At 27.6% G+C, this 13,242-nt stretch overlaps 2 protein-coding genes across 2 annotated transcripts in view; one reads left to right on the top strand and one right to left on the bottom strand.

Annotated features, from left to right (window-relative positions):
• LOC123292624 (hemicentin-1) overlaps nt 1–13,242 on the top strand; it is a 963,326-nt gene that overhangs the window by 788,880 nt on the left and 161,204 nt on the right. Inside the window, exon 4 of the mRNA XM_044873338.1 lies at nt 10,579–10,743. Within this exon, the coding sequence (XP_044729273.1) occupies nt 10,579–10,743 (165 nt within the window). The remainder of the gene's footprint in view (nt 1–10,578; nt 10,744–13,242) is intronic.
• Nucleotides 750–2,975, bottom strand: LOC123293871 (aminoacylase-1-like). The gene is made up of 5 exons (XM_044874836.1): nt 2,697–2,975; nt 2,392–2,558; nt 2,115–2,286; nt 1,563–1,859; nt 750–907 (listed from the first exon to the last, which is right to left on the bottom strand). The coding sequence occupies exons 1-5, from the start codon at nt 2,860–2,862 to the stop codon at nt 876–878; spliced, it is 834 nt and encodes a 277-aa protein (XP_044730771.1). The 5' UTR covers nt 2,863–2,975; the 3' UTR covers nt 750–875.

The raw sequence follows: 13,242 nt of genomic DNA, 5'->3' as shown, positions 1-13,242 counted from the left end.
TTAATAATTTAAAGAAATAATTTTCATCATTGTTGATACAATGAGTCAACAGAAAGACAGAAGATTTAAAAACTGTTTTTTCTATCCCTTGAATAGCTCGCGACGTTAATAATTTTTTGTCGGCTATCGGCATATAATTATTGACTAAGTGAAAGGAAACATGAAAATTAACCACAGCAGCATTTTTTTAAGATTGTTTCCTGAAATCTCTACAAAATTTTAAAAAATAATAAAAATCGCTAATTTTTTTCAAATTTTTTAACATAAAAATAAAAAAATATGATGTTACAAAAGGCTATTTAGATATAAAATATAAACATGATGTACAATAATATATAAATAAGAGTTAAAAATCCGTATTTGCAAGAGCAACAATAATTTTTTGATATAAATCGATTCCTGATAAAAACTCTTTAGCGTCAATGAATTCGTCTTCACAATGAAACAAGTTTTGTGTATTGATCAATGCTGTGAATCCTAATACTGGAATACAAACCTAAAAAAAATTGATATTTTAAGAAAGAGAATACTCATATATATTCATCACTTACTTCGCGTAAAAATCGTGCATCTGAATCATATGGCAAAACAATTAATCGCATGGAACAATTACTAAAAAATTGAAATTAAAATTAAGCATAACTCAAATAAGTTATACGAGATATAAAACTTACTTTCTGTCGTAAACATTTTTAAGTGTTCTCCACCAAGGATCACGTTCATTTAATGGTTCAATCTTTTGTACCCTATCTTTTCGAAGATATTCATATTGTAGGCATTTGCCTGCTTCCTGACACCATGATTTTAAGGATTGTTCAAAATCTTGGGCAGCGTTACATGTTGGCGAAATTCGTACGTCAAATATCATTCGAATATCAGATGCTATAACGTTGCTTAAAATACCTCCCTAAAAAATGTATACATTCGAATGTAATTAAAAAAATAACGTAACAGAAAATGAGAAGGCTAGAGTTGATTGATTTTGTTGGCGTCTATTTTAATGGCATTCCGATCGGAGTCCTAATTACATTCATTTTTTTAGAAATTTTAAAATTATCTACCCAGAAATCACATCAAAAAACTAGAATTTTCTACAAAGTATTATTAAAATCGTTTTTGTATTTTTTCGTTAATATTTGTAATGAAACAACAAAATAATAGCAATCAACCTAAAAATCATTAAATTGTAAGTTTCAAAAATACAGTTTTAAGATTTGTCTTTATAAACGAGAAGAAAATTAGATAATTTTCAAAGCATTACTATTTCTTTTCATCAGTTTAAACAAACTGAATCGATCCCATTATTAATATATTATATAATTATTATAATGAACGAATCTAGAAAAAAATTTCCCAAAACACTCAACAAATTCTAAAAATTCTTTCAAACTATTAGAATTTGGAACCTATTGATAGGTTTTAGTATTTTGATTTCTGTATCGATGCCGATATGAGATCGAATTAGTTTTCAGTTAGCTAAAAATGAAGAAACGGTATCGCAAATAACTATCGATTAAAGTTACATACTTGAATCCTTGTTAAATTAACAGACGTTACATTACCACTATCAAGATTGTCATTTTTAATTTGATTTCGTCCATTTTCTCGATATGCTAACATCCTTCTAAGTAAAAAAAATACTCTTTCGGTAGCAATATTATTCGGTAGTAATCCTGCATCACCTGATGTACCCGTGCATTGAATTAAAATTTGCCAAAGTGCTCGTTCGTTATAACCGATTAAATACTGATTCGAAGTACTTGGCATTCCTTTATCTAATGCAAAACCAACATTTAATTCTTTGAACTGCGATGAGTTCACAAAAACTTTCATACCCTTATCCCCACCAATTTCGGAATCTGAAAAATATTACAATATTTGTTTTTAGTATTAAGTAAATGTTAAAAAATTCCACAGCAAAACAACTTTGTTTAATTTGAAAATATTAATTTAGAAATTAGATTAATTTTTCTATTGCGAGATATATTTCAAATAAAGTAAAATTTTGAGACTTTTAGATTATTTAAAAGTTACGAATGGGAAATTCGAATTTACCTTTAATTAATTAAAAACATAAATTGGCTTATCTTAGTATTTTAAATTTAACTTCTCACCTGGTAAGAATAATAAATGAACATTTCTTTTCAACTTTTTCCCTTCACATTTGAATTTTCTTACAGCTTCCAAATATTGTATTCCATGTAGTTTCATACCCTGGGAACCACGCCCATAAATTAAACCTTGCTCAGTCATTACAGCACCGAAGGGATCATAGGTCCATGTTTCCTGAAAGTACGATAATTTTATTTTATGATATCATCATGGAATCATTTTAAAAAAGAGTTCTTCAATAATCTTATTAAGTAAATTTATTTGATAAAGTAATATTACCGGGACAGCAGGAACTACATCCATGTGTGACATCAATAGAATACTGGGCAGATAAGAATATAATCCATTTAAACTTAACACGACTATCGGCTTTCCCATTAGATCAACAAGCTTAAATTCCAAATCTAATTCTTTTGCTTGCTGTTTCAAAAATTCGACACATTGTTCTGCAGTTGAAAAAATTATAAAATTAAAGTAATTATCAAAACATTATAAAATATGGTATTTAATGAAGATGAAGAAATATTTCGATAATGTAATTTTCATTGGGAAAACTTTTTTTGAAAAAAACCGAGATTTCATACCATATTGTGGTTTTGGATGTGCCGTCATAATTCGTAAATACTGTCGAAAACGCATAACTGCACCATTTTCACACAATGGATGTTCCCGCTTGGGTATCTTACTTGCACAAGTACAATCAGTACATCCACAATTACTTTTCATTGGTCGTTTAGAAGTACATGCCATAATTTTGATTGATGATGTTTTGACGTATGCCAATTATGATAAATGTGTGTATTTGCACTTTTTTCACGTCAAAATTTTTGGAACATTTTTAATTTTTTTTATCAGTATGTTTATATTTTATATCTAATGAGTGTTTTTTATTGTTGATTTACTAGAATTTATGTTTGTAATTTTTTCATAGAAATTCGAATTCAAAAATATTCATGTTTCCTGGTAACAACAGGCTATAAATTATCAAGTATACTGTGAACTGTGAATTTATAGATTCGTTACGATTTATAAAACACTTTAAAAATTTATACATTCGCTAGGTATGGAATTGTATGGAATATTTGAATGGTATATAACAGAGTGTCGTAAGGTATAAATATCTTATAAATTCGGAATCCAGGGAAAGTCAATGAATCTTTGTAAAAACTGCGCGACTGCATTGTTTAAAACTTACTTAAAGATGTTAAAAACAAAAATTTGTGTGATCCTGCCCAAGGGGTGGTAGTCACTCCTTCTTGGGTGTGGACAAATTTATGCTGAATATGACGACAACAGGAATCCATATAGAAATGAATTCTAGCAAAAAGAAATTCAGAGTTTTTAATGTCAAATAATAGAAAAATTTGGGGTTTATTTTTGAAATAATATATCGCACAGTTTTTACAGTACTATGAAAAACTTGGAAAATGAAAAAGTTTCAAGTCATTTGCATAAAAATTGATCGAGTTATGATGAAAACAAAGTTTATCGGACCTTGCTTTTTATATTTTATTCAGTAAAAAAACTGATGAATTTACCACGGGAACTAAAATTAATGCTTGCCGCTTTCCAAGTACTGGTAACCGAAGTTCTAGCAGTTTCGGATAAATATTTTTTGAAATACGGCATTGCATAATAATAACTACCGGCAATTTTTTTTTAAATCACTTTTTAATCATACAAAATACGCTTTTTAATAATATGGCCAATCAATTAACAATGATTTGCAGTAATTGGCATGGAATGCTAATTCAGCATTATAACCATATTGTTAAGAGAAAATAAAAATACATTACTATGTAAAAGTATTTGAAATACATAGTTGACATAGTAATATTTACAATTACGTTATATGATTTAGGTATTTCAATAAAGCATTTACAAATACCAAATGTTTTACGTATCAAGTAACCGCTGGTATGTATATATTAGGTAGGTATTTACAAAACATAATATCTTCGCTTAAAAAATTCATAAAATCAACTAATTAGTCCGTTTTCGGTTGTTTGTCCGCCTGTTTGTAAGCACGGTAGCTCGATCAAAAACGAAGAGAGATATCAAATTTTTATAGCGTGCCTAGGACGTAAAAAGTATGGTTGAGCTCGTAAATGAGCAATATGGCTCAATTGGATCTTTGGTCCGTGGGACCCATCTTGTAAGCCGTTAGAGATAGAACAAAAGTTAGGTGCAAATTTTTTAGTATGTATTATATGGGAATATAAATTACATGTGTGACTTTCTAAGAGTGGATAGTATCTATCTTTATTTCCATGACGTAAAAAAACAAACGATTGGGTCATCAACACTGTCTATACATGGTATTTCAACAATTAACTCAGTCTATTGTTTGTTTTCACTTGTTTAACTTTATTTCAATTTAATTATTTTGGGGAAAAATCTAATTGTTCAATTGTTTTAATTTGATCACTTAAATGATTTTACTACCCACCCTTCGCTGGGTTTAAAAGTAAAGATTGATAAAGATTGATTTCGCTTATCCTCTTTCTATAACACTCGAAATAATAGTAGGCATTGTAAGCACAGGAAAAATATATGTATGGTTTTCTACTTTTTTTTAAATGAAAAATATTTAACGGCCATATTTTATATTGACTATTTTTAAAGAAATCTGTAATTTATGGTAATGTCAAATTAAATTAATTTTTAAATTTTTTCATATATTTTATTAATATATCTTTATAAATTATATCTCATGTGTTATTCTGAAGTATGAGCTATATTTATGTACAGTTTCATTAAAAACCATTCGCTAGTTTTAGCGTGCAAGCGTAACAAACAAACAAACAAACACGCTTACTTTCGCATTTATAATATATAGAGATAGAGATTAGTTTTTATCAACCACTTGTTAAATAAATTTTAATAAGTATTTCCAAATGCTAACTTCTATGATTGTTAGATTTATTTAATTGGAAGTTTTTTATTGAATATTTTCAGAATTCTAATCTTATTGTTAACATTCCCGATTTTGCTCATGTAACGTTCAACTTCAAAGTAGTTTTTATTAATCGTTTTAATGTTAAAAGAAGTCTTTGATAACATATTTTATAAAATATTTCCGTTTTACACGTATTCACTTTTATTATGTATATAATTCGTACCTATCTATGTATTATATGTGTACATAATACCATCCGTAAACTTGGCAATTTTTTCATTTAGTTTAAAATGGTTGTAAAAGTGAACTAATTTTGATTGTTAGTATATATCTTCTTTCTTCTTTGTTACAAGAGTGCTGCACGGATAATAGCCTCAATCAGTTAGGATATATATACTCCAAAGATTTTTCAAAAATCATGAGGATAGAAAGTCACGGGCTTAGATATTTCTTATCTTAACTGCAAACTTTCACCAAGGCTAGGATCTCTTATCCCAAAAGGGTGGTAGATCAGATAATTTTGTGAAGCTAAGAATTCTTGGTGTCCTTCGGTCTTTACTTATCTAGTTCACAATGTAACACTTGTCCAAGAGTTTCATCACTTCAGAGTTTGGATGCTGCTCAATGCGTGCCAGGTATCTATCACTGAAACGCGCAATTTCTCCACGCACTGTGGTCACTTCGAGACTTCGGTGACTACTATTAGTGCCTTCCACTTATCAAAGAGGGCTATCGATTTCAAGTTATAGATACTTTTACATTTCAAAAGTATAAGCGTACACAACCTGAAAATGAAAAAAATGCCAAATTTACTTGAATCTCATATACACCTATGTACCTTCACATAACATGTATTTACAATACATACTTCTATCGATAAAAACGTTGCATGACAAACAGTAGATACACAATGAACCACTATTCATACCCATATATATTTACTGCTCTTTTTAGAATATTCAATTCCAACGTTAATATTTGTTGAACGTGATTTTTCTTCAACACACACAATAATCCGCTTATGAACCCAATATTGTATAAACCCATACTATACCTATATTATATATGTCAAAGTAATCGATACTATTAATAATTTTCCAGTGGCGAATAATATAAAATTATAATTAACACGCTTTTATTAGCTGGGTGCTTATATGCCTATGTAACGGAATATCTGAACGTGATTTTCACCCACTTCAAAACATTGGATTAAATTGGAACTATGCACGCTTATCAAGGGCTGATGACAAAACAATAATTTAATTAGTATTAAAAATAGTTTGTCCGATTAACGACTTGCTAAAAAATATTTGATGGTGGAAGCGCAGATTACATTCCATAATAATAATAAATAATAATTCGTCGAAGATGAAGGCAACCACCCATAAGTAGAAATTGTATTATTTTTAAACATTTTAATAATTTTCAGACTTAATAACCTGTAGATGAGAGTTTTTAAATGTTTTCATCTAGGAGTTAATTAAAATTCAAGCCTTATGTATTCTCAGTTTAAATTAAAATTTTTAGTCGTTGAAAGCTGCGGATACTCTCGTGGATAATGTGGAAAGTGAAGAATCAAGTTGATCAGATCATGTTGCGTATATCATGCTGCTTGTATTTAATTTGTCTGTTTTTGAGTTATGTTAAGAAAAGCCAAGTTTGTTAATTTACTTATTTAGTTATTTCTGAACTGCAAATTATTAACCGGCCCATTTATATAAATATGCAAACATTTTTTGTTTGAAACATTTTTTTGTAAACCTCATAGTTTAGACAGTAATTGATAGTACAAATCCAGCTTTTTGTACGTTTGTTCAATTCAATTTGAACATCAATAGTCTTTGTAGAAAGGAATTTTTATTGGATTGATCCTTAATTTTTTTCGAAGAGTGACTAGATTTCGCGTTAACAATAATACGAAATAACAATTTTGATACGAACAGATAATTTTGGGTAAAATTTTGTCAGTCCGTTTTGCCAAAATTGTACGGTTTTCGTAAAAATGTTACTTGTTTAATCAATAAGAATTTTCTAATATAAAGTGTTCATCAACCGATTACCAGTTATGGAGTAGACTGAGCTTTTCATTGAGCTTGTTATGTTTAAATTTTCTTGTTGTGTGAAAAATACAATTAAATATACAGTAAACTTTGGAAAATATTCTTATTAATCCAGTATATAAAATAAACTAATAATTTAACCTAAAAGATAATGAGATAAAATGAATACATTGTACATTTTTCATTACTTTATTTTGGTATCACGGGATTGCTTAGTGATAACAACTCATTAATAAGCCAAGCACTATTCTCTTACAAACGAATATAAAATTAATTTTTATATTAAGATAAAGATAAACTGGTTTGTGTATTTATCTGTAAAATTTCATATTTTTATAAAGTGATGCAAAAATAAATACAATAAAACACAAGCATGTAATATAACTTTTCATAGACAGTCAATATAAGTTTTATTTATTTATATTTGAAAGCAATCCTTTTATTAAACTAATATTTTTGTCTCTGTTTATTTTTTGAAAAACAGATACAATATTCTGTTCTTTATAAATAAACAATAATAAATATAAACAATATTTTATATTTTTATTTACGGGTTAATGCATTTAGGATACCTATACTACTCTCTAGCTACTATATTGTGCAATGGGTATTGTTAAGTTTACATTGTATCTTATTAATCTTATTAACTTTTGATAGAAAGTTATCTTCTACATACTGATAAATGAAAACATTATGAGATTTATACTGTTTATTGTGAAAATTATATAAAAATAACATTTAAAAATGTATGTCTTCCTATGTGAATGTCATCATTCATGACAAATTATTACTAACTTATAATAAAACTTAAAATAAAAATTGGTTGTAAAATTTATAAAAAATTTATCATTTGGTTATAATTTTTGAGAGTGTATTTACGATTTTAACGTTTTATTACAAGCAATTTGATAAATCTTCTTTTGAGATTTATGTGCAAATTCGCTAGTTCATTTTATAAAGAAAATTCTTGTTATACACGCCAAAGACCTTACACATCACGCCTTGACTATAACTTATTAGCTAAGTGGATTGATATTATAGATGTCAAGCTTACCTCAAATCATTCAATTCATTTATTTATTTAAAAAAATATAGTACTAGCAGATACCCATCCGTTTGCTGGGCAATTTCTCCTTTAAAAACAAATATATATTTATATTGGTCCAATCATTAAATTAAACTGATTTCCAAATATTGCGATATCTCAGAAACTCTGCATCGAAATCTCGATATTTTCAAAGATGTACCCCTTAAAGAAATTCCAAAAAATCGAGAAATCTCCAACTTCGATAAAACTCAGTTTATAAGGTTATTTTGACCCAGAAAGTATAAAAATCATTTGATGACTGGTAGAATAGTTTTTGAGATACGTACTAAAATCGATCCAAATATTGTGATATCTCAGAAACTCTGCATCCAACCATTATATTTACGTAGTTACATTTTTTTGGTCCCTAATTATGATTATTTTCCCATGCAAGCATAATTTCTATTCACAAAAGACTATGAAATATTTTTAGTATTTCTCAACAAAAAAAAGGATTTTATTTAATTTCGGGAAATGGAAATTGACTTTTAACATGTATTGTTTTTTTTGTCGTTAGTTAAAAATTATAACACCCTTTTTTTAATTCATTTAATACGAAAAGTTTTCGATACATACATTGGGAATTTTATTATATTGAATGGGTTTTTTATTTTACATAACTGTTAAAATATAAAAATGTATAAAAAATATATATAGAAATAGAAATATGTTTGAAATAAAATAGAAACAAAAAAAATAAAACAATAAATTTGATATATTGAAAAGTATGATTTTAGAATTGGAAAATTATATTTCCTTTCGTGCTTTCGAAAATAAAGCTTTTTGTGACAGCAATCAATTTTATTTTTTCGTATATAGGTGATTCTAAATCTTTGCGATATAATTTATATGAAGATATTCAATAAATTTTGACCAAATTTATTCTTAATTATTTCCTTTTAATTTTTAAAACATATTCTGCCATAAAAAATAAATCATTAAAAACTATATAGTGTTCACTACATACGTCATTGGGAATTAAATAACTAAAAAATAATTCTTGCTACCTATTGTTTAAGTTTTAAAATGTGTAGAAATTATAAAGTATATGATCCAATTTTTCCAAATAATAATTGTTTGTTTTTAAAAAACGAACACGAATTGATTAGTTTTTTAGGAACCAACTCACCTTAAAATATTCTTAGACGATTTCGTTTTTGTGATTTCGTTAAGAATGACTCCGTTTATGATTTGTAGAAATAGGTTGATTGGATCAAGATGGTATTTCTATGTTTAATGATTCCAGCCGTTGTATAAATCCTTCATTCTAAGTAACTTGCGTCATAAATTACATATTGTTTGTAATATATGAAAACTATAGAATTTTAAATCATGCTGTATAAATGTGTATTCTATTTGATATTTTTTTGTTTTTAGAATTTTTCGTCGCATTCAATAAATGTCCTTTTATATCTATCGAGTCTAATGCTTGTCTGTCACTCAATGATGTGTTTTTGGTTTGCCTGATCAACTGTATAACATCCTTACTTTACATGTGACAGGATGAATACAATTATTATATTTACATATGCATTGCATCTCATATATATATATGTAACTGTTCTTTCTATTTTTCGTTCATTGCGAAATGAAACTTCGAGAAAGAGAAACAAAAAGTATAATAATGTACTGGATGGTTCAAGTTATAGCAGCAGGATATTATCAAACGGAAGATAATGTTAAAATAATGACAATTCTGCAATACACATACGTCCGGAAAAGCGTCTTATCGAGGCATAGGATGTTGAAATTTTTAAAAAATAGAAATGTTTTTGTGAATCATGTCAAAAGTCCAGCTTCGAAAAATAGACAATTTAACACTATGAACGAAGAATCCCTCAGGTTTTTTCACTGACTTGAAATTCAATAACGTTATGCAATAGCCCATCCAGCAGTTGTTATGGCAATATTCATAACAATATCCTTTATTTTAAAATTTCAACACTCTGTATTCAGGACGCTTTCCCGACTAGAAGTGGATTGAAAAATTATCATTATTTTAACGTTATCAACCGTGATAACTATTTGTTGAAGTACCGCTATTCAAACTTAGGTCACTCTGTAAATTTAAGCAAAAATTATAATTTTTTCAATAATTTTTTTCTGTTTTGTTTTACGTCAAGCTGAGAATGATATGGAAAGAGTATTTTTGCTCTTATGTTATGTTTGCGTATTAGATATGCTTACGACTTCGCTCCTTGAGGATTTCAAGGAGCTATCACTATCATTGAGTTTAAATGTAAATGGAGTAGCAAGTATTTATTCTATACACAAATAGAAATAAATATTTCTATACATAAATAGAAATTTAACAGTTCTTTTAATTTTCAGGAGACATTTAAAAAGTACAGAATGAAATTTATCCTAGTTTTTATTGTAATCAAAACATTTGACTAATTTAGATTTCTATTTTTTTGCAGTGAAACCTAGTGAAGTGCGAATTAAAAAGGATGGAATTGAATTGGAAGACGGATCTCTGCTAGGGCCCTACAATGAATACACTCAGGTTACATTGGAGTGTGAAGCAATTGGTGGCAAACCAGTACCCCAGGTATCATGGTATAATGGCAGCCGCAAAATGAATGGTAAGTGTTTTTCTTATACAAATACTTTGTTGTTTTATTTTTTTTTGCAAATAAAATATGTTATCATATATTTATTTGCCTATTTTATAGATCTGCTCCATCTTTAATCATCAGTTTGAAAGTATTCTGTAAAAATTTAAAATAGTAAAAGTCAAACCATTCATAGCCAAATTTAAAATTGTAAATGTCAGATTAAATTTTATTTTTTTTTAAATATATTTGTATAAATTATAGCTCATGCGTTATTCAAAAGCATGAGATATATTGCTGTACAGTTTTATTAAATATCATTCGCTAGTTTTAGCGTGAAAGCGTAACAAACACACAAACAAACATGCTTACTTTCGCATTTATAATATATAGAAATAAATAAATAATTAAAAACGCGGAATTAAGCGAATAAAAATTGTGTTTTTATTATTAATCCAATACGAATTGTTTTATGTTGTTAATTAAACGTTAATATCTGATCAGTAATGTTTGGAATGCTTGGAAAATCACAAAACCTCAAAGTTGTAGGTCATATTCATATAAAATAATCACACCTCCAAAAAGAACACCAGAATAAATATGTGGTTTAATATAATGTTTATAATTAAATTATACAATATATACTTTCTGATGATATTATTATAATGTTCATGTTTATTAAATACATATTCTTAACCTCTCTCTTCCTCCATTACCCTTCTTTATTCATTAATTTATCTTATAACATACAACACAAACCATTATCCTTACTATTCGTTGCATAATCGCTTTCTACTTACAAACATGTCTCATCTTAAACTGAATTGTATAGTAGGTTTACCTTAATGTTGTTATTGTGTTAACTAAATTATGGTAATGAGTTCTAAAGACTCTTTAACTGTTTACTTTCTGTTTTCTACTGTAGTAGAAGGTAGTATACCACTAGTATATGAATAACATAGCCGGTACAATGTCATTCAAGAAATGGGAAGTATGCTAAACTCTAAAATGATTTTTCTCAAATAAATTAAAAAAAAAAATAGTGCCATCGTGGAATCCCCTGTTAGGAACGAAATTACTTATATACAATGTTATAAACTTACTTTTTTAAATCTGTATTATACATATACTCGGTTTTTGATTGGTCATAAAAATAAACACCTTCGTTTGACCGCCAACCGAATAAAAATTAATCTGGTTAGTGACAAGTAGGTGAACATTTAGTGGTTTTCATGGATATGGCACACAGACACAGCATAACGCACATGCTAACGTGACCATTTCTATTAGTTTCTTCATCATGGCAAGGTGCGTTTTAAGCAAACACAATTGTGGTATAATTTTCAAAACGTTAACAAGTGAGACAATTTTAAACATACTGAACAAATTTTTTTACCAATCAAATGCATTGTACTGAACAAATTTTTGTGCCTTCAACTATCAAATAACGATAATATAACAAGTGAAATTTACAAAATTTAACCCTCAACAAATGCGATTTATTTTTTGTAAATCGATTTTTGGCAACTTAGCTATAAAATGTTCTGGATCACGTCGGTTCGACCGTTTAAGGGCTACGATGTCACTGAGAAACATATGGATGCACAGATAAACACTTTAAACTTAAAACACTCCTTCTTTAATCAATATCAAAGTGATGGTCAAGGACATTAGATGAGATGCAAAGGATAGTTAGAGAGCTTTCATTTTTTGGGACAAATTTTAGGAAATATTTTAATTGAAATTGAAATATTTGAGTTGAGTTTGTTCTTTTGAATTATTATTTTACCATTTCACTTTTAAAAATGAATTGAGCCATGTTTATTTGACCATTCATTTCCATAGTAATTATTTATATGTTAAAATTAGACGTCATGCCTTTTCCAAACTGAATCGATTTTGAAAATCGCCAATTTTTTAGTGTTTTCGAGTACGGACAGCTAAGAACACTCTCCGTTAAATTACCTTTCAAATCAAACCAAGAAAATTAATATAGGGTCATCAATATAAGGCACTACGATGCCACAGACAGATAAACACACAAAGCGGTCAAACTTATAATAGCCATTTTTAGTTCGGGGGTTAAAAACCAAAATTTTCCACAGCTTGTAACTAAATGAAACCTAATTGTTCCAAATATTATTCAAATCCAAATATATAGTTCACAGAAAATAAATAAGGCATTGAGCTATCGCATTTTTCGGATGACACTGTAAGTAGATAGCTTTACTTGATTTCTACTAGCTCTGCTGCTACTTCTTTGGTACCTACTTGCTAAACCAACAAAACATTTTCTCTTCATCTTAACTTTGTTGTTATATTTTGTGTCTTATGCACTAAAATCTTTTGTCTTTTTAATGTATAATATATATATATATATATATATATATATATATATATATATATATATATATATATATATATATATATATATATATATATATATATATATATATATATATATATATATATATATATATATATATATATATTATATCATTTTATTATACAACAATAATATTATGATTT

The sequence above is a fragment of the Chrysoperla carnea genome, chromosome 2 (genome assembly GCF_905475395.1).
Source record: "Chrysoperla carnea chromosome 2, inChrCarn1.1, whole genome shotgun sequence".
NCBI lineage: Eukaryota > Metazoa > Arthropoda > Insecta > Neuroptera > Chrysopidae > Chrysoperla > Chrysoperla carnea.
This window is presented reverse-complemented; position numbering and strand designations above follow the sequence as displayed.